This window comes from Podarcis melisellensis (assembly GCF_964234715.1).
Source record: "Podarcis melisellensis genome assembly, chromosome: 15".
Lineage (NCBI taxonomy): Eukaryota > Metazoa > Chordata > Lepidosauria > Squamata > Lacertidae > Podarcis > Podarcis melisellensis.
This window is the reverse complement of record NC_138532.1, coordinates 44676470-44702558: the sequence shown is the minus strand read 5'-3', so window position 1 is coordinate 44702558 and position 26089 is coordinate 44676470. Positions and strand designations below refer to the sequence as shown.

General features: G+C 48.8%; 2 protein-coding genes across 2 annotated transcripts in view; both read left to right on the top strand.

Annotated features, from left to right (window-relative positions):
- Nucleotides 1-675: 675 nt before the first annotated feature.
- On the top strand, nucleotides 676-14056 carry PIGS (phosphatidylinositol glycan anchor biosynthesis class S). The gene is made up of 12 exons (XM_081889527.1): nucleotides 676-792; nucleotides 1745-1884; nucleotides 2901-3012; nucleotides 3794-3883; nucleotides 4824-4915; nucleotides 5211-5421; nucleotides 7443-7585; nucleotides 7677-7791; nucleotides 9894-10039; nucleotides 10991-11091; nucleotides 12070-12280; nucleotides 13646-14056. Exons 1-12 carry the CDS (start codon nucleotides 750-752, stop codon nucleotides 13919-13921), a joined length of 1680 nt encoding a protein of 559 aa, XP_081745653.1. The 5' UTR covers nucleotides 676-749; the 3' UTR covers nucleotides 13922-14056.
- A 2103-nt stretch (nucleotides 14057-16159) lies between these two features.
- The window catches only part of UNC119 (unc-119 lipid binding chaperone), a 28114-nt gene continuing 18184 nt past the window's right edge, over nucleotides 16160-26089 (top strand). Inside the window, exon 1 of the mRNA XM_081889628.1 lies at nucleotides 16160-16362. Coding sequence (XP_081745754.1) covers nucleotides 16200-16362 — 163 coding nt within the window. The 5' untranslated portion in view covers nucleotides 16160-16199. The remainder of the gene's footprint in view (nucleotides 16363-26089) is intronic.

Genomic DNA, 26089 nt, shown 5'->3' with positions numbered 1-26089 from the left:
GGAAGGGTTTGAGTCAATGCACAGATTCCCCACTGAGCCTGTTAGCGCTATTAGTCTCAAGGGAAGAACTGGAGCCCCCTCTTGGGGCTGCCCCATTAGCTCTGGAAAAAGGACAGTGCAATGGGATCCGTGGGTTTGATTCTCATGCTGAGGAGATGCACCCGAGGTCTCTGCAAGGGGGCTGGACTAGATGACCCTTGCGGGTCCCTTCCCACTCCACGGTTCTGTGATTCTAAGGCAGAGCCATTAAAGTTGTAAAAGCAGGTCTTTAAAAAACATTTCACAGATGGTGAAAATCAGCAGTAACTAAAAAGAAATCAAACACATGTTAACTTCTCAAACCATGTTGAACTTTCTGGTCAATCTGCCTTGAAGGAGAGGAGAGGGTTAAAAAAAGCGTTTCTCCTTTCTTGTATTTTTTTTATTCCCTTCTACTTTCCGTACTGAAGGGCGGGCCTTACTTGGCTATTTATTTTCTCCCCTGGCCAGTCGAGCTGTCGCTCCGTTAGGCGGCGGCGTACGATTGGCTGACCCGCCTCCGGCTTCGACTCATTGGGTAGACCGCGGCTTGCCCTTATCTAGGGTCGGGCAAGCGGTGCTTCAGCCGGGGAGCGCCTTTGGGGAGCTCTGATTGGATGTTTTCCCTGCTGCTCATCTCTACCGCGCGTCTGATTGGGTTAATTGCTCCTGGGGGCCTTGAGCTCCGCCCCAGGGCTACGCCAGCCCGGCAGCGGCTTCCGGGAGCGAGGATGGCGGCCGAAGCGAGCGCCGTTGCAGCCATTGATGCGGCAGGTGCGAGGTTGGGGAGGGGAGGAGACCCAGGCGTCCGGGAGGGGACCCAGGAGTCCGAGACCCATGTGGACAGGGGCACAGGGACCCAGGTGTCCGGGATCATGGGACCCAGGAGTCCGAGACCCATGTCGGCAGGGGAGGGGACCCAGGTGTCCGGGAGGGGACCCAGGAGTCTGAGACCCATGTCGGTAGGGGCACAGGGACCCAGGTGTCCGGGCACCGGAGTCACTCCAGATTCCATCCGAATTTAGCAAGCCCCCTTGTGTTCAATGGGATTTACTCGCCTGTAAATCCTATAAGGATCGCCTGGTTTGTAGGAAAATGTATTTTCTATCCCGTTTGAGTGAATGGGAGGTAGATTCAGTGGGGAGGGGCAGGCGCGGGAGGGTTTCGCTTTACACATAGCCCAGCTGAACTGTGGAACTCACCGCCACAGGACCTGGTGGCCGCTGGCTGCAAAAGGAGCCAAATCAAATACCCAAACTCCACAGTAAGATGGACTGGAATCTGGAACCGGAATGTCAAAGGCTGTCTTTGCGTGAACTATGCATGCCTTTGCAGGATTTGGAGGTTATTTGTTTTATTTTTATAAAATTCATAAAATTTATACACCACCTGAGTATAGAAGAAACCTCAGAGCAGTTTACAAAAAGAGGAAACAATAAAATTATCAAGGAAAAATTCACAACATTAATTAAAAACGTGTGGAAAGTTAAAATACTAAACCAGGTTAAAATCCACACCAGCTTTCTAAGCCTCTGCACAGGCTTCTCTAAACAGGAATGTATTTGGCAGGTACCAAAAAGAGAACAGGGAAGGTGCTGGCTCAAAATCAATAGGCAAGGAGTTCCAAAGGTTCCTCTGCCATTGGGAACTGAACCAAGGAGATCTTTGGCCGAGTGTGCCCTTTACAAACCAGAGACTCCCTTTCCTCCCTTCCATGTCTCCCCAGAGAAGGCACGAGGGAAATATGCTGCTCTCTCCTTTGCCGCCATTGCCATCGTGGTGGGGCTTCCGCTCTGGTGGAAGACGACAGAGACCTACCGCGCTGCGCTGCCTTACTCGGAGATCGCTGAGCTGGACACCCTCCTGGTGAGGACACACCCTGCCTCTTCCCCTCCTCAGCACTGTGCTCCAAGGGTCCCCTGCAGAGCCGGAAACAGGCCCCTCGTAGAATCATACAACGGTAGGGTCCCCCACAGGTCATCTAGTCCAGCCCACTTCAATGCAGGAATCTCATCTGAAGAATCCCTGGCACATGGCCTCTCTTTAAAAACCTTTCCAGGGAGTCTGTTCCGCTGCCAAACTGTCAGAAAGTTTATCCTGATGTTTGGTTGGAATCTCCTTTATCCTAACTTAAATCCGTTGGCTCAGGTCCTACTCTTTGGAGGAGCAGACAAAAATGGAAATTCAGATATTTGGAGACAGCTCTCATGTCACCTCTCAAAATCTGCTTATTTGGCTGAACAGGTGGGGTCGGACCAGGGCAGAATAGAGCAAGACTAAGACTCTTGATGCAGCCCAGAATAGTATTAGCCTTTTTTGCCGGTGCATCATACTGTTGCCTCCAGACTCCTCCTATGTGCTACGGGGGTCTGCCTTTTGCTAGGTGCTGACATTTAAAGCCCTAAACGGCCTCAGTCCTGTATACCTGAAGGAGCGTCTCCACCCCTATCATTCAGCCCGGACACTGAGGTCCAGCGCCAAGGGCCTTCTGGTGGTTCTCTCACTGCAAGAAGTGAGGTTACAAGGGCCTTCTCGGTGGTGGCACCTGCCCTGTGGAACGCCCTCCCAGCAGATATCAAGACAATAAACAACTATTTTACTTTTAAAAGACAGCTGAAGGTGGCCCTGTTTAGGGAAGTTTTTAATGTCTGATGCTGTATTGTTTTTAATATTTGGTTGGAAGCCGCCCAGAGTTGTTGTTGTTGTTACCATTATTATTATTAATCTGGCCGTCCCACGAAATCTTCTGGACTAGGAACTTTGACCTGGATTTGATCAGCCCCAAACAGCATCACTACAAATCTCGTGGGGAGAGCTCAGGTCCTCCTTGCGGGCAGGTTGCCCATGGTTGCACCTGCTGATGTTGCACTTTTCGGATTCAGTTCCAGCTGACGATGCCCGTCTCGGTGGTGTTTGCCAAGGGGACCCTTCCAGGAGATCTGGAGCGGAAACTGCCCTTTAGGAAACCAGAGGAGGCCGAGATCCCCTTGAACCGTGAGTTGGTTGATGTTCCTTCAGGGTCTGGCTCTGCAGGTGATGGTCCACTGTGCGTGGGGCAGGTGGCCACCCGACCTCTGCTTTAAAAGCCTGCCTCCTCCCCACACATCTCACTCAGTCCTGAGAGTTCCTCTTTCACCATCCTCTGAGAGAACGAAGGAGCCAGCATGGGCTGTCTCGATCTTCTCTGGTTTGGTTAGTTAGAGGGGCCAGCAAACCTTTTCAGCAGGGGGGCGGTCCACTGTCCCTCACACTTTGTGGGGGGCTGGACTATATTTTTTGTGGGGGAAAGAACGAATTCCTATGCCCCACAAAAAACCCAGAGATGTGTTTTAAATAAAAGCACACATTCTACTCATGTAAAAACACGATGATTCCCGGACCGTCCGCAGGCCAGATTTAGAAGGCAATAGGCTGGATCCGGTCCCCAGGCCTTAGTTTGCCTACCCCTGGACTAGAACTATAAACGTTGCTATCCAAGTTCTATATTTCCTACAATAAAAAACTTCGGTTATTTTCTTACCTGCAAGCATTTCTGGGGTTGTGTGATTTCAACGGATGAAGGGCCTTGTCTAAGCAAGAATCAACGGCATTAACGCTGCTCACTCTGCATCCCAAAAGGCTTTCTGCCGTTAACGGGACCCTGCTATCCCCGAAGGAGTGCTGGGGGTGGGTGCTGGGGACCCAGTTACGGTTGGGTTTCGGAAGCAGCCCAGGGGTTGGCTGAGGACTGTCACCCGCAGAGCAGACGGCCTCATCCTCCGTCTCCTTCCTCCAGCCAAGACCAGCGTCACGTCCCGCTATGAGATCTCCTACTGCCGAGCCACTTCCCAGGAGGAGAAGACTCTGTCCCGGGCCTCGGTGCCAGGTAAAGGCTCTGATCCGTGTGATGGAGATGGGTGGACCACAGGTTCCCCAAGTGGGCGGTGGCGTCTCCTGGGGGGCAGGCGGGATTGCCTGGGGGGCACTTAGAGGCAAGGGGGCAGCAGGGGGGGGGCGGGTGCTGGAAGTGTCAATGACTGTCAGATTCTGAAGAGCCGGTATCCGTGGGACGCAGGAAAAAGTTCAAGAACCCCTGGGAAGAACATGCAAGAAGGTTCAGCTAGGAGGATAATAATAATAATAATAATAATAATAATAATAATAATAATAATAATAATAATAATAATTTATTATTTATACCCCACCCATCTGGCTGGGTTTCCCCAGCCACTCAGGGTGGCTTCCAAGAGAACACTAAAATACAATAACCTATTAAACATTAAAAGCTTCCCTAAACAGGGCTGCCTCTGGTAGTTATTTTTCTCTTTGACATCTGGTGGGAGGGCGTTCCAGAGGGCGGGTGCCACCACCAAGAAGGCCCTCTCCCTGGTTCCCTGTAACTTGGCTTCTCAAAGGGAGGGAACCGCCAGAAGGCCCTCAGCGCTGGACCTCAGTGTCCGGGCTGAACGATGGGGATGGAGATGCTCCTTCAGGATCAGGGTGCGATCCTCTCCATGAGGGATGCGGACAGAGGATTTTGGGGTGACTGCCGCGGGACCGTTACCCCCTCTGGCCACTTCTCCCTGCCCTGGATCAGAGCCCCATGAGACCCAGAGGGAGAAAGGGCCTGCACTGACATGTGACAGAGGAGTGTCTTTAGTCTTTAGCGAGACCATAGAGAAGGTGCCTGTCTGATACACAGTGGAAGGGAGTTCCAAAGGGGAAGGGGAGGTCCTGGTGAGTAGGTGGGCTTTTGGGGAGGGGCTTTCCCTCTGCATAGCAGGATGGGGGGAACCCCACAGCCTCACCTCCTCTTCTCGTTCCAGAGGCGGGCGAGGGGCTCCTTCCAGCGCAGGAGGCTGCTGTGGGCTCCCTCACCATCTACGTGATCCCGAGAAACTCTGCTCTCCTGCCACAGGTAGACTGCCCCTCTCCTGCCCTCTCTGCTACTCCCCACCCTCCGGCGGGTGGGAAAATCCCCTTTATGGAAAGGGGGCATTTAAATTATGCAGCAAATAATAATAATACATTTTATTTATATCCCGCCCTCCCCAGCCAAAGCCGGGCTCAGAGCGGCTAACACCATTTTGAGTTGGCTCTCCATGCTTTATATGTTGTTCTGGCAAAATTGTGCGATTTGTCCCGCCTTGCAGGGCTGCTGTGCAGAACTAACTCACTGTAGTTTGCTCACTGCCATCTTTCTTCCTCTGCAGGAGGTCCCCGTCTACATCAGCAAGCGGCGCAGCGCAGTGGTGCGGGCGCCTCGGGGCTCGGGAGACGTCCTGGCAGCTGTGGACGCCCAGGTCCGAGAAGTTGCCCGTGCCATGTCCTTCAGCCTGGAATCCATCGCAGAGGCCCTCTCTGACCGCGTTCCCCTTGGCCAGCTGGGCGCAGAGTGGAAGCGCCCTTTCAAGTCCAGTCTGGGTAGGGATTGGCGGGCAGAGAACCTTCTCTTTTCCCAGCTGGAGAGTCTTGTTGGAATCTCCGTTTGACCGAGCTACTCCTCTGGTTGAGTCTTCTCGATGGTGATTAACGGCCTAAGCCTTTGGTGAGGCTCCAGGCCTGTTCCCATTATGCAGAGTATACAAGTAGCAGTAGAAGGAAAAGAAATACGAGCTACATTGCTAAGAGTTTTATTTCTAACTACGCAGACAGAAAAGAAATATACATCTTCTCTCTGTGAAAGCAGAGAGGCAACTGGTACAAAGAAACGGGAAACCAGTAATATCAACATCCGTCTCCCATCTCCCGTGAGACTTCCAGCAGTCTGGAATGTAAACAGAGTCTTGTGACTTCAAGCACTGCACAGTGGCACAACAGAAACCCATCAAATCTCCCTTATCTGCTGGGATTGCACCTGTGGAATTTCTGCCTGCCAGGAAAACCTCTCCCCCCTCTTTTGCCTCTGAGCCAAGCATGCTGGCCTGTTGAGAAGATCCTGCCCCATCTATGCCCACTCAATCCGCTTCAATCGGCGGAACTGGCATTCTTTCAGCTGTTCCGCATTAGCAAGAATTTGATGTTTTAGTGTGGCAGCACCTGCACTTTGGAACTCCCTGCCTCTTGAGATGAAGGAGGCGCCTTTGCTACCCTCTTTTCAGAACCTGCTGAAAACATTCTTCTTTGGGCGAGAATGTTTAGAAAACCGATTCAAGTTTTTGTCTGTTTTTAGTCCATTGCTATTTTCGAAAGTCTTAAATTATTGCCATTTTTTCATATATTTTTTCCATAAAATTTTGTTTATTTCGGTTTGTAATGTATATGAATCAGAGAGAACAGTTTGGACAAGAGATGAAAATTGAAAGATGAAAAACAGAGCTGTAAATTAACACACAGAATGAGCACAGTTGCAGGTGCCAGTGAAGAATATCGCATTGATCTGGTTTATGAAATCTGTTTCCAGATTTGCTAAGTTTGGGCTGAGGTTGCCTTGGAAAAGATGGTTCTGCTGTGTATTTACTTGATTTATTTCATTAAACACCACTTGATTGTAGAAGAAACCTCAAAGCGGTTTACAAAAAAAGAGAAAACCATAAAATCATCACAATTTATGGCAGTAATTTAAAGAGTACAAAAAGTTGAAACAACAGTGGATTGAAAGAAATTAAAATTCACCTTAACTTTCTAAGCACCTGGACTGGCTTGTCTAAACAGGAAAGCTTTTAGCAGGTACTGAAATGTTGATGGTGAAGGTGCCTAGTTAATATCAATTGGCAGGGAGTTCCGAAGTCCAGATGCTGCCACGCTAAACAACTGAGTCCTTACGAAAGTGAATGGGGTTTTATGTGGCACCCGTATGTTTTAATTTGTTGGGAGACATCCAGAGTGGCTGTGGCAACACATTGCGATGGGTGGTACTCAGAGACATATTGCGGTAAGAGTACAAATTCTTCGGATTAAAGAGGTTGGGTGGGCACATAACAAAGGAATACCAAATCATGTTAAAAGGGCCTGGAAGTTCTGGTTCCTGCTGAAGTCTCCAGCGTTGCCTAATTTTCTGCACTGTGACTCCATTTGGAGTGAGTGGCCCCAAGTGTCAGATTTCGGACAGTTTTCCATTCAGCCGCAATGGCTATTTGAACTGCCAAGATCAATTCTTTTGACCGTCAGAAACATTCAGCGATGTTAATTTTGGGCAGCAAACCATCGTTTCTTTAGTAGCATTTATTCTTGGTCAATTCTCCCAGTGGATATTTTTATCATTTCCTTGTTTTTGTAAAGCCCCTTGTGGGTTCGTTTTAAACAGTCAAGAGGTATATAAATTTTACGAAACAAGTAGCTCCGTCCGTAGAGTGTGAGGCTCTTAATCTTGGGGTTGTGGGTTCGAGTCCCACACTGAGCAAAAGATTCTCGGATTGCAGGGGGGTTGGACTAGATGGCCCTTGCGGTCCCTTCCAGCTGATTCTATGAGTAAGTCAATATATTCCCCCTCCGCTCTGCTGCAGGATACGAGGTGACCTTCAGCCTGCTGAACCCTGACCCAAGAGCTCACAGCGTCCACTGGGAGATTGAGGGGGCCATTCACCGCTACGTGGACCCCCTCCTGGGGAAGCTGAGTACACTGGCCGAGTTCTCCGTGGACTCTCAGGTGAGTGCCGGGTGCGAGTTGGCTGGGGGTCATGCAGCACCCTGCCCTGCGAGGGGGGCTTACGGCCACATCTTTCCCCCTAATTCTGCAGATCCTCTACTACGCCGCCCTGGGGGTCACGCCCCGCTTTGACGCTGCTTCCTCCAGCTACATCCTGAGCGCCCACAGCCTCCCGCACGTCATCAACCCCGTGGAAGCCAGGCTGGGTGAGTCCCTCTTTCTCCCAACCAGGGAGGGGGTGGCTGGTTATTATTATTTTTTCCCAAAAATTTTTATTGGTTTTCACCACATTATAAACAAACAAACACATAAGACAAACAAACATAAACCATAGCCTTATGGAAAATTACTCTTACAGTGGTGCCCCGCAAGACGAATGCCTCGCAAAACGAAAAACGCACAAGACGAAAGGGTTTTTCGGTTTTTGCGTCGCTTCGCAAGACGATTTTCCCTATGGGCTTGCTTCGCAAGAAGAAACATATTGCGAGTTCTTGCAAGTTTGTTTCCTTTTTCTTAAAGCCGCTAAGCCGTTAATAGCCGCTAAGCCGCTAATAGCCGTGCTTCGCAAGACGAAAAAACCGCAAGACGAAGAGACTCACGGAATGGATTAATTTCGTCTTGCGAGGCACCACTGTATTAACATTGTCAAGTGACTTCCTCGCTTCCCCTTGGTTGAATTTCATTGCATATCCTTTTAACGGTTTTCCAAATCGCAGTTCTTATAAAATTTAACTTAAACATTAACATCCTTGGATCTTCACATTATGAAATTAAACATACAAATTCATCACTTAACATAAATAAAATCCTAAGCCAATTAAGTATCTGCAAGCAGTTTTCAGTTAATTTAACATATTTAACTAAATAGGCATTAAATTTAATCCACTCTTCCTGATGCTCCTCCTCCTTCTAGTCGCGGACTCTTCTGGTTAGGTCGGCTAGTTCTTCCCAAGAGATCCCAGAAGCCTTTGCTGCCCTCAGCAGGCCAGGCCAAGCGAACCAGTGTCCAGTTTTGGCCCCTTAATTATTACGCATTTGCCTTTGTATCCCACCTCTTTTCTCAAAGGAGCTCACAGTGGCGCAACACAATTCTGTCCCTGTTTAATTCCCCCACAACAACCCTGCGAGGTGAGTTAGGCTGAGACAGGCACTGAATGACTCCCAGTGCCATCCAGGGGGACAGTTTACATTATAAAAATGCAAAAATACATACCACAATATCAAAGAAAATAGCAAACGCACACGGTTTAAAAGCCATCGCTCTCCAAGCCCACACCCAGAATATCTTCCAACAACACTGTAAGGAAGAGGCCACCGTCCTACTCCCAGAATATTTCAGGTCTTAGAACTCACTGTAGCACCTATTTAAAAAAAAGAGATCTGAACATACCAAGAATCAGTGGAACAACTCCACTATGCCATAACCTCAAACAATGAGATTCTAGTCCTTAGTTTCTGGGGCATTTAACACCAATGACTTCTCCTCGTCACTTAATTTGCCTAGTGGTTGATACCACTACTTTTCATCCCCCCCCCCCCCCAGATCTTTATTGAAACTTAACATATATACATAATAACCAAAATTCCCAATGATTCCCTCACATAAAATATAGTATCTAAATTACAACAGCTACTTAATTATACACTTATAAAACCCACCCCCTACTTCCCTCCACAGCAACTCAACTCAATTTCTTTCTACCTTTTTTCCTTGCGTTCTATAATAAATTATTTTTGTTACATTCTGATTTTTCCTTCTTTCTTTATTGGTTTTGTTATTGCTTACATTTTTTTATTCTAAGCCTATTAGCGTGTCATTTTTAGAACAACATTTTGACATGTAATCTTCGAAACACTTCCACTCCATTCTTATCTTTTGATTTGATTGATAACTGAAGTTAGTTTTGCCAATTCTATATGCTCACTTAATTTACAAATCCACTCTTCCTTTGTCGGTGTGTCCTGAGATTTCCATTTACCACTACTTTTCAAATGATCTCTTGTCATCGTTCTGTGCAAATCGATGCCCCCGAGTGGCTTCCGGTTTCATCAGATAAAATAAAAATGTTAATAGGCAAGGGAATGCTGCTGGCTCAGATGGGATAGGCTCTTTAAACTAGACCCTGACTGGCCAACCTATTCACAAGGGTATGTATGACTGGACTTATGCCAGAGGCATGGACAAGTGCAATCATTGTTCCCATATTGGCTCTCCATAGGGGGACTCCAGTTCCCCAGCCAGTGCAGGACGATGGGTGTTGTAGTCCAAAACATCCTTCTCTCTCTCTCTCTCTCTCCCTTCCCGCAGGTTCCAGCGCCTCCTCGCTCTACCCGGTCCTCAATTTCCTGCTCTACGTGCCGGAGCGCCTGCACTCACCCCTCTACATCCAGGACAAGGATGGCGCTTCCGTCCCCACCAACGCCTTCCACAGCCCCCGCTGGGGCGGGATCATGGTGAGGAAGCGGGCAGTGAAATTGAGAAGTCATTTCTTGCTTGAGAGCAATGAGCAATTGAGCCTTTAGTGTCGTTGGCCCCGTGGAACTCTCTGCCACTGGAGACTCGATAGGCGCCTTCTGGTTTTTTGTTTGCTTTTTTTTTACTTTTAAGGCACCTGCTGTTTTCTTTTTTGGAGAACTAGTTTTTTAAATGTCATTTTATGGTGTATGTAAAACAGACAGGACAGTTATAAAAAGAGAGGAAAACGAGAAGATGGAAGGCAGGACGGACTGTAAAACAGGCCCACAGAATGAGCGCAGTTGCATGTGGGTGAAAATAACGAAGCCCGAGGCAGGAAAGAAAAAAGCGAGGATAAATTTGGCCATCCCATAAAGAACATCAGTGTTATCTGATTGTCAAGTCTACTTCCTGGTTTGCCGGGCTTGCAACAAGCGCTGTCTTGAACATGATGCTTCTGTTGTATATATTTCACAAAGGAGTACCAAACAGTATAAAATGCACCTGGAGTTTCTAGTCCTCATTAACATCTCAAATTATGCCCCATTTTCTCCATTCTAGCCCTGTTCCAGAGGGTACCAAACGGCTAGTCTCCTATTTTGGCCTGTTTTCCACTGAGCTGCAGTTGCTCTTAGCTGCCAAGATCATATATAAAACCAATTCTTTTGACAATATGTCTACATAGGTATAATCAAAAATACCCAGCAATGTTGATTTTGGAAAACAAACCAGTTTCTTTGATAATATTGATCATTTCCATCAAAATACTATGGAAAACTCTTTCTATTGCACCAGGCCTGTGCAGGCCTTCCATTGTGATTGATGTCTGCCTTTTAACATTTTATGTATGCTTTTATGTGTATTTTTGTCATAAACCACTTGGAGATTTTTCTTCAATGCAATGGTGGTCCTTTTGTATGTGAATAAATGAATGGCTCCCTCGTTTCCAGGTGTACAACACGGAGCGTGAGACGGCCAATGAGACCTCCCTCCCGAGGAGGGTGGATGTCGACATGACGCGGGTGATGGAGGTGTTTCTGGCGCAGCTGCGGTGCGTTTTTACGGATCATAGAATCATAGAGTTGGCAGGGACCCCCAAAGGTCATCTAGCCCAACCCCCTGAGAGCACCTGCTCCGCATGCAGAAGGTCCCAGGTTCCTCTTTGTTCAGCACCATGAGGACTAGGAACTTGCTTTTATTTTCAGGGGAAGGGCTGTAGCTCAGTGGCAGAGCATCGCTTCGCATGCAGAAGGCCCAGGGGCATAGGGCAGGGCTGGAAACCTTGGAGAGTCACTGCTGCCAGTCAGTGCAGGCAATGCTTAGTTAGATGGGCTGGTGTGGCGACTTGCTATATACAGTATATATATAAATTTATTAGTTTTTTAACGTACCATATTCAACAATAATTAAACATACTTTTACATCTTACTCATTTTTTTTTACTTCCATCAGTCCTGTCTGAAAATTTTCCAATCTAATCTCTTAGTATGCATTTCTTATTTTCCCTATTACATTTCAAACTCCTAACCAATATCTCTGTCTTTTTCTACTTTGTAATACTTTGTATATTTCTCCTTACAAAACTTCTTGTAGTCCTACCAGCATAATTTGTTGGTAACAGTCGCTCTTCAAATAATTCATATACTTCTTCCAATCTTCTGTAAATCTCTGGTCCCGCAGGTTTCGAATCCTTCCTGTCGTTTTGTCCAATTCTGTATAGTCCCTTAATTTCGTCTGCCATTCTTCTTTCGTCGGAATTTCTGGTGTGGCGACTTGCTATTACGACAGCTGCCCACATCCCTGTAGTTCAATATTTTCAGGGGATTGTTTATTGTATCTTTTGATTACAGGTGTTTGTATTCTAGTGCTTGTGTGTTGCTGTTTTCTGTATTTTGTAATCTGTGTGGTTTTGGCATTAAGCCGTCTATAAATCTGTTGCCCTGAGCGGTGCATAAAACTGTTGTTGCAGAAGCAACAGATAAACCTGCTGGTGTCTAAATCTGCTCGCTGGGCCTCTTCCTCTCTGCAGCTTGCTGTTTGGGATCCTGCCGGGTCCCCTGCCGGAGGGGGCCATCCTAGAAAGCCCCGGGAACGAGGGTCTCTCCGACTGGGAGCTGGACCGCCTGCTGTGGGCTCGGACGGTGGAGAACGTGGCCACCGTCTCCACCACCCTGACCTCCCTGGCTCAGCTGCTGGGCAAGATCAGCAACATCGTCATCAAGGACGATGTGGCTTCTCAGGTAAAATCGCAGGCAGGTCTTTTGGGGCAGCGCTGCTCCAGTTTGCCTCCCTCTTTGGGGTCCTGTGCTGAGCCCGTTGCTGCGACCACAATTGCCAAGTCTTGTGGTGCCTTGAAAGGGGGTTGGTCTAGATGACCCGTGGGGTCCCTTACAACTCTATGATTCTTCCCCCCAACAATATTTATTAATTTTTGTACAAAAACATAACAAAAAAATAAACAATAATAAGAAAAAAAGAAAAAGAATGAATAAAGAACATAAAATACTTCAAACATCCCATATACCACCACATAGACTAAAACTTAATGATTTAATTAAAGTCCATCTTCATAGACATATTACTTGACTTCCTCTAATCTCTTCCATCTGAATTTCCTTGTAATTAAATGTAGTAGTTTCCAATATCATTATTTCATAAAACAATATTGCGGTCATAATCAAATTTCCTAACTTTTCTTATCGTACATTTTCTTATTTATTTATTTAATCCTAGGCCTAATTAGTTCTTTCAAGTGGTTACATATCTTTAATATTACAATATTTATTCAAATAGTCTTTAAATTTCTTCCAATCTTCTTGGTATTCCTCTTTCTGGTCGCGGATTCTTCCGGTGAGATCAGCCAGCTCCATAAACTCCATCATCTTCATTACAACTCTATGATTCTAAGCAGGGGATCTCCCTCTCAGCTACAGCCCTTCCCCTAAAGACAAAAGTTTCAAATGAAGGACAAAGGTTCCGAATTCAGGGCTGATTTAAATAGAAACTTTTTCTGTTGAGAGATAGCAAAGTGGGTGAAAATATAAGCAAACCAGAAACGCAAGTTGGGGGAAGTCTTGGAGGGGAGAGAGGGAGGGAGGAATATATAGTATCATAGAATCATAGAGTTGGAAGAGACCACAAGGGCCATCGAGTCCAACCCCCTGCAAAGCAGGAAACACCATCAGAGCACTCCTGACATATGGTTGTCAAGCCTCTGCTTAAAGACCTCCAAAGAAGGAGACTCCACCACACTCCTTGGCAGCAAATTCCACTGTCGAACAGCTCTTACTGTCAGGAAGTTCTTCCTAATGTTTAGGTGGAATCTTCTTTCTTGTAGTTTGGATCCATTGCTCCGTGTCCGCTTCTCTGGAGCAGCAGAAAACAACCTTTCTCCCTCCTCTAGTAAATGTTAAGAATTTCAGATGTATGTAATGAACGAAAATGAAAAATGAATATTTTTAAAAAGATATAAAATAAAATAAATAGAAAGGAGGAAGCTGCTCTGTGCCAACCTTCTGCATGCAAAGCAGCTGTCCTGCCGCCAAACTATGTCCTGGCCCAGCAAACCCAGCCTGATCCCTGCGCCCTTTTTTTTTTAACCCTAGGTGTACCACGCTGTGGCATTCGCCCAGGAGGCGCTGGCTGAGCTCAGCCAGGGACGCCTGGACTCTGCCTTCCAGGCCAGCAAGGCCGCCATCAACGCCTCGGAAAGGGCCTTTTTCGACCCATCCCTCCTCCACCTCCTCTACTTCCCCGACGACCAGAAGTTCGCCATCTACATCCCCCTCTTCCTGCCCATGGCCGTCCCCATTCTGCTGTCACTGGTGAAGATCGGCCGGGAGATGAGGCAGAGCGAGAAAGCGGCCATCAAGGTGGACTGAGACACACGCCCTGCCTGGAGAAGTTGGCGCCCGGGGTGTGCGTGATGGAGGGCAATGCAGGGGCGAGAGAGGGGTCTGGATGCAACCCTCTCCCTCTTCCTGGGATGGGGTCCCGTCCTCCCCTTGATCTGAGTTTGTAGCAGCTGATCTCCACCGCCCTCCCTGCGAGGCCACTGGATTCAAAGGGTGCTGCCGAGACTGTGATGGGCTCATCCAAAGAAGAACACTGCGGCGTTTGGGATATTATTATTCTTGCCATTGGAAACAACTTCCGTTGTTTTATATAGAAGGCACAGATGCATCCCGTTACTACAAACACTCTGTGAAAACTAAGCGAAAAGTGAAAAGCCGAAATTCATCACCGTGTCCTCCCCAGCAGCCAGCTACCCCATCCAGACTCTCCTGATCCTACAATATTGTCTTCACTCTTTGCAAAGTCCACACACACAAAAAAAACCCAGGCGCCCACAACATAAATAAGTATAAATTTGTATGTTTGGATATAAGGAGTTTAAATGTGCCGAAAATGTCTTAGGCAGAGGGCAAATGAAGAAATGAGGAGTTTTGAGAAAACCACAAGCCAACAGCAAATAAATGATGTGTAATGAAATACTTCAGTAGCCAGCTATTGTTTCTAAAATTCGATGTAAATATTAATCGCATCACACACCCAAACGGATGCAATAAAAAAATTCCTTCCAGTAGCACCTTAGAGAACAACTAAGTTTGTTATTGGTATGAGCTTTCTTGTGCTAAAGCTCATACCAATAACAAAATTACTTTGTCTCTAAGGTGATACCGGAAGGAATTTTTAAATTTTGTTTTGACTATGGCAGACCAACACGGCTACCTACCTGTAACCCAAACTGATGGTTTGGGAAATATTATCTCCCTGGGGTTGTGGATTTGGTGCTTTTTTAAAAACAGATTTTCCTTTTTGCAGAAATAAGTTTAGGAAGAATGCAGTGGGGTGGAATGGGCCACTTCTCCTATTTCTGCGCCCCCCCAGTCATTTTAAGGGTGGCCCCCAATAAATCTTGTTCACTTGCAGGGCTATGAAGGGACTTCCTCCTTGGTTTGCCATGGAAAGTTGGCATGTTGGCATAAATTCTGCCCTTGTTGATGGAGAGGATGGCATGTACCAACTACCAAAGGACACTTAGGGATGTTCAATAAAAGTCTGGTTGGATGGATTCTTTTTCTGCAGGGTTGTCGTTCTTGGGCAGGTGGGGCAGCAGCTGGAGATGGGCCTCCTGTGGGTGTTGGGTTGGAGCAGCAAGGGGGCCCCTGTGGCCCTCCAGATGTTGAGGCCATCAAAAGGGCCCTGCTGCAGCTGGATCAGGCCTCGGGGGCCCATCTGGTCCACCTTCCTGTTCTCACAGCGACCAACCTTGCTGTCCATAAGGAGGCAGGACCCGAGTGCGAGAGCAGCACTCCTCACTTGCGATGCTCCACTCTGACAGTGGAGGCAGAACACAGCCACTGGGTGTTATAGGAACGGTGGGAGTTGCCTCTATTAAAACTGAGCGAGACCGATGGTCCATCTAGCTTAGTATTGCCTACACTGGCTGGTAGCTGCTCTCCAGGGTTTCAGGCAAGGGAGTCTTTCCCAGCGGAACCTAGAGAGGCTGCCAGGGATTGAACCTGGGACCTTCTGCATGCAAAGCATGCACCACTGAGCTGTGTCCCTTCCCTTTAGGAGAAAGATGCTAGTCCTCATGATTCTAAATAATAATAATAATAAAAGATTTATCCCTTACCCACCTGCTCCAAGGAGGGCGAGGCTGCCCTTCTTCCTCCTAGTCCTCCCTTCCTGCCATGTTCCTTTCACATGTTCACAACAGCCCTGCTAGGTAGAGCAGGCGCCCGGCAGCGAGCCTCGCAGCTCCAGACAGAGGCCCCTTTCCACTGTTTCCAATTGCCCCCCCATCTCTCCAAGGAGCGCGGGGCTGCCCTTCTTTCTGCCATGTTCCTTTCACAACAGCCCGGCGAGGTTGCCAGCACCTCTCCTACCTCGCGCTCGCCGGCGCTCTGCACGCGCTCCGAGGCGCCCTTGCGTTCCCTCCTCCCTCCGCTGGGGAGGAGCCGGGCCCGAAGGGGCGGCCCGGCGGCCGCAAAGGCGCTTAGGGCGCGCGGCCGGGCGGGCATGAGCGAGGCGACCGTGGTCGCTGTCGCCGCCGCTGCAGCAGCCTCCGCGCGCGCCGCCGCCGCCGCCGCCACTCGCTCCGCGGCCGCACAGAGCAGCAGCAGCAGCAGGAGCAGCAGGAGCGGCGGCGCCATGAAGGTGAAGAAGGGCAGCGGCGCCGGAGGAGGAGGCGCGCCCGGGGCCGGCGCTGGCGGAGGAGCCGCCGCCGCCGCCGCCGCTTGCACCGAGGAGGAGCTGCTGCGCAAAGCCGCCATCAGCCCCGAGGACGTGCTGGGGCTCCCCAAGATCACCTCCGGTAAGGCGGCCCCGCAGGCCCGGACCCCCCTGCACCTCTCCAAGCGCCGTGCGCCCTGGGCGCAGCGCCAAAGCGCAACCCCTCCGGACGCAACAACGCCAGGCCCCCTGCCCGCAAAGACCAGTCTTTTTGAAATATATATATAGTGGGGGTGGGGAGGGGGTCCCTGAATATTCAGCCCCCCGATCTTCCACACCCCACCCACTTCCACTCGATCCCTCTAGGGGCCGCAAGGGGTGTCCCTGCTGCACCTCATTGGTCCTCCCTGGCAAAGTCGGCTGGGGGGGGCTGTCTTCTGTCTCCACCCGCGCTTTTCCTACATGGTAGTCTTTTCCGCGGGAGGGAGAAAGTTGAATGGAGGAAAGAAAGCAAATAAAGTAGAATAAATGCTGCTGTTCGTCTATTATTATTTCATTTCTGTTGGGTTATTAACATCCCAAGAGTGTCGTTATTTTGACTTTTTGCAAGTCTAGATGGTTATTTATGCTCCTTGTGGATAATTTTTTGTTTTTTTTAATCTTTTTTGGCAAACCACAATGGAATAAAGTATTGCTCCAGAGCCCCCTCCTGTGGTTGTTTACTCAGAAGTAGCCCCATGGGGCTCTCTTCCCCTAGGGCCTAGGTGACCCTAGACCCAAGCAGTCCATGGCAGGTTGCGTAACCAGACATGTGAGTGCATGTCAGAAGCAGGCATGACACGAGTGTTACTGTCGCCTCTCAGTTTGCACCTGTGTTCTTCCAGGGGGCTTATGGCCTGCTATGGCTGGCTGGAGTTCTGGTGGGCCCCTGATGCTCAGAGGCTCCTGGCACCTGGATTCTGCCTGTGTCTGGCTTCCGCCCATCTGTGGAATCTCTTCCGCAAGGATCGACTTGCCAGGATACCTCCCTTGCATTGGAGAGAAGCGGAAAGGTGTCCCCACATTGAGTTTTCAAAGTTAGCGTGTGAATAGTTGGAGGAGATGATAAGGCTTTTAATGTTTAGGGACTAGTAACTTGAAGTAGTTGTGCTTGATTTCTACCTCCTCCCTCCTCCTCCTCCATTTTTCCTCTTGTGCCATGTCTTTTTAGATGGTGAGCCTTAGTGCTGACTTTTTGGGAGCCACTTTCGAGAACCTTTTGGGCTAAAGGCACAAATGCTGTCAAGAAACGGGAGGTTTTCACGTCTCCAAGCTCTGTCACTTCCTGGAGTGTGCAAAAGCAAACGGGCTCTGTGAAGGTCTAGTCAGTGCATGGGTAGGCAAACTAAGGCCTCGGGGCCGGATGCAGCCCAATCGCCTTCTCAGTGCAGCCCACAGACGGTCCGGGAGTCAGCGTGTTTTTACATGAGTAGAATGTGTCCTTTTATTTAAAATGCATCTCTGGGTTATTTGTGGGGCATAGGCATTTGTTCTTTTTCCCCCTCCAAAATATAGTCTGGCCCTCCACAAGGTCTGAGGGACAGTGGACCGGCCCCCGGCTGAAAAAGTTTTCTGACCCCTAGTCTAGTGTGTCCTTTGGGAGCTTGCCCAGGGCAGGTGTGCTTTTGACCTGCAGCTTTGTGGCTTTCCGCCCTCAGACAAGGCTCTGGCAGGGAGAGGAATAGCTCCGGTTTGGGAGCAGGGCTCTAAGGTTTCGGTCCCCAATGTTATCTCCAGGTGGGACTGGGAATGTCCCTCCTGCCTGAAACCCTGGAGAGCCACTGCTGCCTGCCGGTTGGTTAGTGTAGACGAGAGCTTTCCAAGCTGTGTCGAGACATGTTTGTGTGTCGTGCAAACACTGCTGACGCTCCTCTCAGAGCTGGAAAATGGTTGGTTTAACCAGGGGTCAGCAAACCTTTTCGGCAGGGGGCCGGTCCACTGTCCCTCAGACCTTGTGGGGGGCCGGACTATATTTTTTTTTGGGGGGGGGAGAACGAATTCCTATGCCCCACAAATAACCGAGAGGTGCATTTTAAATAAAAGGACACATTCTACTCATGTAAAAACATGCTGATTCCCGGACCGTCCGCAGGCTGGATTGAGAAGGTGATTGGGCCGCCAGATCCAGCCCCCTGGCCTTAGTTTGCCTACCCATGGTTTAACCTCTGGTTTGCTAGTAAAACTGAATTATGCTGCTGCGAAATGATGTGTGTCTACAAAGTGTGTCACCTACATGAAAAGTTTGGAATGCCCTGGTCTGAGGGCAGTACCAAGATGGTCCAGTTGTCTGGTATAATATAGGGGAGTTTCCTATCTTCCTATTTAATCCAGCTCTTAATCCAGCCCCATGAGGACCGGAATCTTGCTTCTTAGGTCTAGGGGAAGGGCCTTAGCAGATGCTTCCTCTCTCCCTTCTCTCTGCAGCGGCTCATGGTCTTGGTTTGACTCCTGTAGCTGTCTGTATATTGCTGAGGACTGCAATTCAAGCCTCCTGTATATTCCACTCTCAAAGTTTGCATTCAAGTGCATGTGGCCTGAGATTTTCTCTGCTCCTGACGAGCCAGACGGCTTTGTGGGAATGTAGGAAGTGACTTTGTCCCAGGTCAGACGGTTAACCCATCTAACCCAAATTTGTGCCTCCTGTCGATGCGTCGTTCCCCTGCCAAACCACAGGGTGTAGAAAGCAGACCAGTGGTCCATCTAGCTCAGTATTGTCCGCACTGACTGGCAGCAGCAGCAGCAGCAGCAGCAGCAGCTCTCCAGGGTTCCAGGCAGGGAGCCTTTCCCCCAGGATTATGTGGAGATGCCATTGCGAATTGAACCTGGAACCTTCTGCATGCAAAGGAGGCAATCTACCACCAAGTTGCAGCCCCTGAAAAAAGCAGTGCGAGATTCTAGTCCTCATGGTTCTGAATTATCTCTGAATTACCCCTGTTTATAAAAGGGCTCACACCGCATCATCTTCACGTTCCATATTTAGGAACACAAGAAACTGCGTTGTACCAAGTCGAACCATTGAGCCATCCAGTTCAGGAGTGCCAGCACTGACTGGCAGCAGCTCTCCGAGGTTTTATGTGGAGAGTCTGTTCCAGCCCCACCTGGAGATGCTGCGACCATCTGCAACTGAAGCCCTCTTGCTCCCCGCGCATTGGAGGATTGGAGTCGGGGGGGGGGGCATGAAGATGCATCTTTGCCAATTTATTGATTCTGAAGGCTTCCCGCTTGGGCTGGGTGACCGTGTGCTAGGAGCTGCCAGGAACTTTGGCCCGCTCTTCATTCCCTCTATTTATTCGATTCCGTTTAATTCTTGACCTCCTCCCCACAAATCATTCCAAAGCAATGAACGAGAATGTCAACAATTAAAAAAACCCACCCATATTCATCAAACAATTTTGCACCCAGGGAAGATGAGATAAGGATCTTTGCTCAAGAGATTTCTTCGAAAGGAAAGGTCTTTGATAAACCCTGGAAAAGCAGCAGAGATGGCGTCTGCCTGAGACGAAAAAATAAGGTTGGGTGCCGCTACACTAAAGGCCCCGTTCTGTAGGAAAGGTTCTACGAGAGGCCATCTCCTGCGGAGCAGAGGGATCAGTTGGGCATATAATGCATTAGAGGATCTTTTAGGATCCCTCCAGGCTGGTGACGTGTTTTTGTGTGTGTCGAGTTGAGTTCTGTAGCATGACGTTGATGCAACGAGAGTGTATTAATAGTGGATTTTTACTGGACCGTTCACACGTCGTTCCGCAATATTAGCTGTTCTGCGATAACTACTCCAATGTTGCCACAGTATTGCCCTCTGGAGGGACACTCTTGAGCTATAGTGTCACAAAAGATAAACTGCAACTTGTGCAGCTATGGAAAGTTGGACGAAATTATCCAGAAACTTTGGAGCACATGCCAGTGATAAACTAAGTGTGTGCCCACCATGAAATCTTTGCAGGCACAGTGTCAAAAGTGTTACAGTCTAACCACCCCGTTAACGTCTTGCGCGCAAATAATTATTTGTTTATTTCATAAAAAATATACTTGATTGAACCCCCCTCTTGATTGAACCCCCCTCCCCCCCAACCTCAAAGTGGTTTACAAAAAGATGAAACATTAAAGTCGGGGGGGGGGAACTACATTGCACTGAAATATAGAAGCTGTTAAAATGCTATAGTGGATTAAAATTCACACCAGCTTTTATGGGCAGGCATGTCTAAACAAGAATGTTTTTAGTAGACTCCAGAAAGAGTGCAGGTGACCTGATCTCAAGAGGCAGGGAGTTCCAAAGTGCAGGTGCCGATGGAAGTGGCCAACACTGGAACAGCTCAATTTGTAGAGCACGAGACTCTTAAGGACATGGGTTCGAATCCTGCGGTGGGCAAAATATTCATTGTATTGCAGGGGATTGGGCTGGATGACCCTCGGGGTCCCTTCCGACTCTACAATTCTAGCATTCTAAATTGAATGCATTATTAAAAGGGTGTCTGGAGGACCCCTTGGGTATCCGGTTTCCTTGTCTTGGGGAAGGGGCTGCAGCTCATTGAGAGAGCCCCTGCTTTGCACCCAGAAACTCTCAGATTCAGTCCTGGGCAGCATTTCTGGGTGGGGCTGGGAGAGACATCTTTTCCTGCATCCTGGAGAGCCGTTGCTGCCCGTCAGAGCAGACACTGCTGAGCTAGATGGAGCAATGGTTCCGGCTGGCAGAAGGCCACTTCCTATGCTCCTTTGGGTCCAGCCCCGACCAGGGTGAGGGCTACGGGGCACATGCGAGTGTCCTGTTGGGGACATCCGGGCAGCCGCTATGGGGAGCTGCCTGTCGGCCTCTCTGGGCCTTTCTTCTGACCCAGCATTGCTGAGTCCTGTTCCTACTTCAAACTGAGATCCTCTTTGTTTTAAGAACATCAGAAAACCCTCCTGGACCTGGCCAAGGCGGGCCCACCGTGTCCAGCCTCCTGCTCTCCCAGTGGCCACCCAGATGCCCCCAGGGCAAACCCACAGGCAGGATTCGAACACAAGATATTCCCACATTGCAGGGGGGCTGGGCTAGATGACCCTCGGGGTCCCAGTTTTGTGGTTCTATGAGGAGCCTCACTGCTTCCGACTGTGGAGCCAGAACATCAGATCAGGCCTGGCTCAGGATCAGGCCAGTGGCTCCTCTGGTCCGGCATCCTGTCCTCAGATGGCCACCCCAACGTCCTGATGGGTAGCCCGCAAGCGGGATCCGAACCCGAAATCCCTCTCGCCTCTTGTGGTTTCCAGCCACCGGCGTTCAGAAGCCTCGCTGCCTCCCCATAGCCCTCTCCTCCTCTGGAAATTGGTCTGATCCTCTTTCAAAGGGGTTGGGTGCCCCTCCTGCTCTCCTGCAGGACGTCCAGTTCCCCCTGTCCCCTTCCTGAGCAGCTGGCACTGAAAAGGTGTCCTTCCAAGGGATTAAGCCCAACTCGAACCCTCTGCGTCCCCTTCCCTATTGCCCAGATTTGCGTCTCGCTCTCAGGGCCTCGCGCAAAGAGGGCGGCCGATTAGCCAGGCATTAGCCCTGGGTGCCTCTCACCTCCTCGGTCAATAGTGATGCTCCCTGCAGAGCGAGGAATAAATAGACTGTTTCGGGCATCTTCCGCGACAGCTGGTTCTGCACGGCACTTTTTCGATTTCTCTCGGGCACCTTGCCTCTCATCGTTTCCATTTATTTGCTTCCTAGAAATTCACACGCTGCTCGATTGCTTAAAAACAAAGCCGTCCCTCCAGGCTGGTTATGAAAAAGAGACAATTATCTAGGAGGAGAAGTAGCAACAACCATAACCGAAGGCTGTTGAAATGTTAGGTGAAAACTCGCAGCAGCTTTCTGAATGTCTGGATGCGCTTGTCTAAATAAAAAAATGTTTTCATTAGCACTGAAAGCAGTACAGGGAGGGTGCCGGCATGATGTCAATAGGCAGGGAGTTCCAAAGGTCACCACTCTAAGAGATTGAATTATTGCAAATTCATGCGTGTTATTTACGCAATTCTTTGACCCAAACCTTTGCTGTAACTTGGTGCCAGGATGGATTTGCTAAAAATGCAACATTGAAATACTTGGGAGTCCTTTGTCAATTTCTAGGCACCCCAGTTTAAGAAGGACATTGACAAGCTGGAAGGTGTGCAGATGAGGGTGACCAAAATGATCAGGAAACCAAGCCTTGTGAGGAACGGTGGAAGTAGCTGGTCAAGAGAAGACTGAGAGGAGACACGATAGCCATCTTCAAATGTCTCGGTTGTTTTCTCCAGCTCCAGAGGGGAGGACTCAGAACAATGGCTTCAAATTGCAAGGAAGGCGACTCAACATCAGAAGAACTTTCTAGCAGGAAGAATTGATCAAAGTGGAACGGATTCCCTCTGAAAGACCCTTTTAAACAGCAGTTGGATGGCCATCTGTCAGGGATACTTTAGCTGAAATTCCTGCATTACACGGGCTGGACTAGGTGACTTTGGGTATCCCTTCTGACTCTATGTATCTTCAATTTATCGGAGGCTATTAAAGAGAGCTCGCTCCTTCATGGATCACTGCCTTGTTATGGCGAAGGGGCTTGAATAACTCAGAGGAGCTATGAGCTATGCCATGCAGGGCCACCCAAGATGGACAGGTCATAGTGGAGAGTTTAGACCAAACATGATCCACCTGGAGCAGAAACCGGCAAGTCACTCCAGTATCCCTGCCAAGAAAACTCCATGGACAAAATCAACAGATGTATGGAAGTGAGAGCTGGACCATAAAAAAGGCTGATCGCCAAAGAATTGATGCTTTTGAATTATGGTACTGGAGGAGACTCTTGAGAGTCCCACGGACTGCAAGAAGATCAAACCTCTCCATTCTGAAGGAAATCAGCCCTGAGTGCTCACTGGAAGGACAGATCGTGAAGCTGAGGCTCCAAGACTTTGGCCACCTCATGAGAAGAGAAGACTCCCTGGAAAAGACCCTGATGCTGGGAAAGATGGAGGGCACAAGGAGAAGGGGACGACAGAGGATGAGATGGTGGGACAGTGTTCTTGGAGCTATGAACATGAGTTTGACCAAACTGCGGGAGGCAGTGGAAGACAGGAGTGCCTGGTGTGCTCTGGTCCAGGGGGTCACAAAGAGGAGGACACGACTAAATGACTAAACAACAACAAAGAGATCTTGGAGGGCTACCTGTCAGGGATTCTTCAGCTGAGATTCCTGAATTGTAGGGGGTTGGACTAGATGGTCCTTGGGGTCCTTCCAGTTATAGGATTTTAAAATCATGTTTACACATCAGGTTGCGGGAGTGGAATTGGGAGCTGTTTTGTGGCCAAGCTGATGGCCCAGGTGAGGGGGATTCCTTCCTCCGACCCGGGATGCACGTCAAAGGGAGCTCACAGGCCTCTCCTCCTCCTCCCTCCGCCCATCAATTTTTCCTTTTGCAGATCACCTTCCTATTTATAGCTGTGCTGTGGTAACTGCTAATGAACTTATCTCAGAGCCAAATCCCTCCGAGAGAGGGAATTATCTCCTTGCTACGCAGATGGGCTCCTGTGTGTTGATGCGGGGATTCACCGGGGCTCCTGCGTCATTAAGGTGGGATTCTTTGGGACTAGTAACTTACAAAACAGCCCTCGCTGGTCCATGTCAGCAGCTGGTGTTGACCGAGAGAGACCCAGGCACACCCTGGCACAATAATAGCGCAGATATCTGTGGCCAAAGTGGATTGATTTACTCTGTGTTTAAATATGCAAAGTGCTTCTCCCCTAACCCCATTTAAGATATTATTATATCAATATCTATCTATCAACCAATCTAGTTTTTGTTTTGTTATGTATTTTGCGTCCTCATTTTGTATTTTTTATGTTGTTAACTGCCCTTTGATCCTACGAAAATGTAGGTCATAATACAAATGTAATTAATTAATTAATTAATTAATAATAATATAGCTCCCATTTTGCAGATGGGGAAAACTGAGATGGAGAGGGAGCTGGCTGCTGTGTAGAGCTGGTGGCCTACACAAAGTCCCTGGGTAGGAACTCCCTTATTTCTTGGTTAGAAGACTAGGACATTGGAGACAGGGTTCAAATCTCCCCCTGACCTTGAAGCTCTCTGAGTGTGACCTTAGGCTGAGAGAGGCTCTGGGTGGCCCCAACCTACCTCACAGGGTTGTTGTGAAGACAAAGCAGGGAAAGGTGTGTGTGGAATGTCTGTCCCACCTCAAGCCCCTTGCAAGAAACCTGCTTTTAGTCTATTGCTATTTTAACACTTTGAATGTCTTGACTTATTCTTGTTTCCCCCCAAGGCATTGCTAATTTTATCGCATTAACTTTCCCCCTCCTTTTTGCAAACACATGGTGTATAAATATTAAGAAGTAAATAAGCCTGGGATATGAATGCCCTAGCAAAAAGAATAACATGAACGTCAATAAAATAATTGCATCTTTAAAAAAAATGCCTCTTTTGGCGCTCTCAACACCAGAAACATTTTTTAAAAAAATTAAACTGCAAGCAGAGACGCTTTGGGGTGTCATGTTCCTCCTGCTGACCTCAAGGGCTTGAATGTGCAACTTGCGTGCCCACTGTATCTGCCTGCGGCTTCCTATCGCTTCCCGTCTTGCCACTCCGAGCGAGAGACCTTCCTTCAACTTCCTCTCCTTCGCTCTCATAACACCCTAATCGCTGAGTCTCTGGGTGTGGGTGTCCTCGCCTTTTACCTGGCTTACCTCGACACTGCGGGGTTTTAAAAATAGCCCCTGAGCTTATCAGTTGCCCGAGCAAAGCTTGTTAGGCAACAGGGCTTTGGGCAAAGGGGGGTTGGCCTCTTTTCCTCCTCTGGGGGTGGAAGAAGACGCCACGGCGTCCCGCAGCTCTGTTTCCATTACGCCGCAGTTTGCCTCCCTCCAAAAACGCCGACATGATTAGCCATCCGCCGTGGCGAAATCGCTTAACTTCTGCAATGGATGGACGCAACTTACTTTGCAGAATGATGTCGTGAGTGACGTTTTCTCCCTGGTCCTTTTGGTGCAAAAGGAAGCTGGGTGTGTTCATCGGTTGCATATTTCTTGCAGACTGAAAGTTACAACAGTTGCATGGCAGTGGGTTGGGCTAAATGGCCCAACTCTACCAATTCTTCCAACTCTACAATTCAATAATAATAATAATAATATATTATTTATACCCCGCCTATCTTTGTGGCTTAGGGCCCTCGTATTTACGGGACCGCCTCTCCTGGTCTACCCCGCAGAAGACCTTAAGGTCCATGAATAATAGTAGCTTGAAGGTCCCGGGCCCTAAGGAAGTCAGACTATCCTCCACCAGGGCCAGGGCCTTTTCAGTGATGGCTCCGATCTGGTGGAATGCTCTGTCCCATGAGACCAGGGCCCTGCAGGATTTAACCTCCTTCCGCAGGGCCTGTAAGACAGAGCTATTCCGCCTGGCTTTTAATTTGAATTCAGCCTGATCTTTTATTTGCCTTCCCTTCCCTTCCCTCCACCTCCTCTTTTATGAAGATCACCCACTCTGAGACCCCACAGCTAATTCTCCCCTGGTCTAATTTAGCCAGCTAGCCCTGGTGATCATCTAATGTTTATTGGATGGATTTTCCCTCTAAATTGATTTTTATTTATTGTTGTTTACGTTTTATACTGTATTTTATGCTGTTTTTTGTTGCATCAATTAAGTGTTTTAAATTTGTTGTTAGCCGCCCTGAGCCCGGTTTTCTGAACTGGGAAGGGCGGGGTATAAATAAAAAAATATTATTATCTGGCTGGGTTTCCCCAGCTGCTCTGGGCGGCTCCCAACAGAATATTAAAAAGCACAATAAGACATCAAACATTAAGAACTTCCTAAACAGGACTACCTTCAGGTG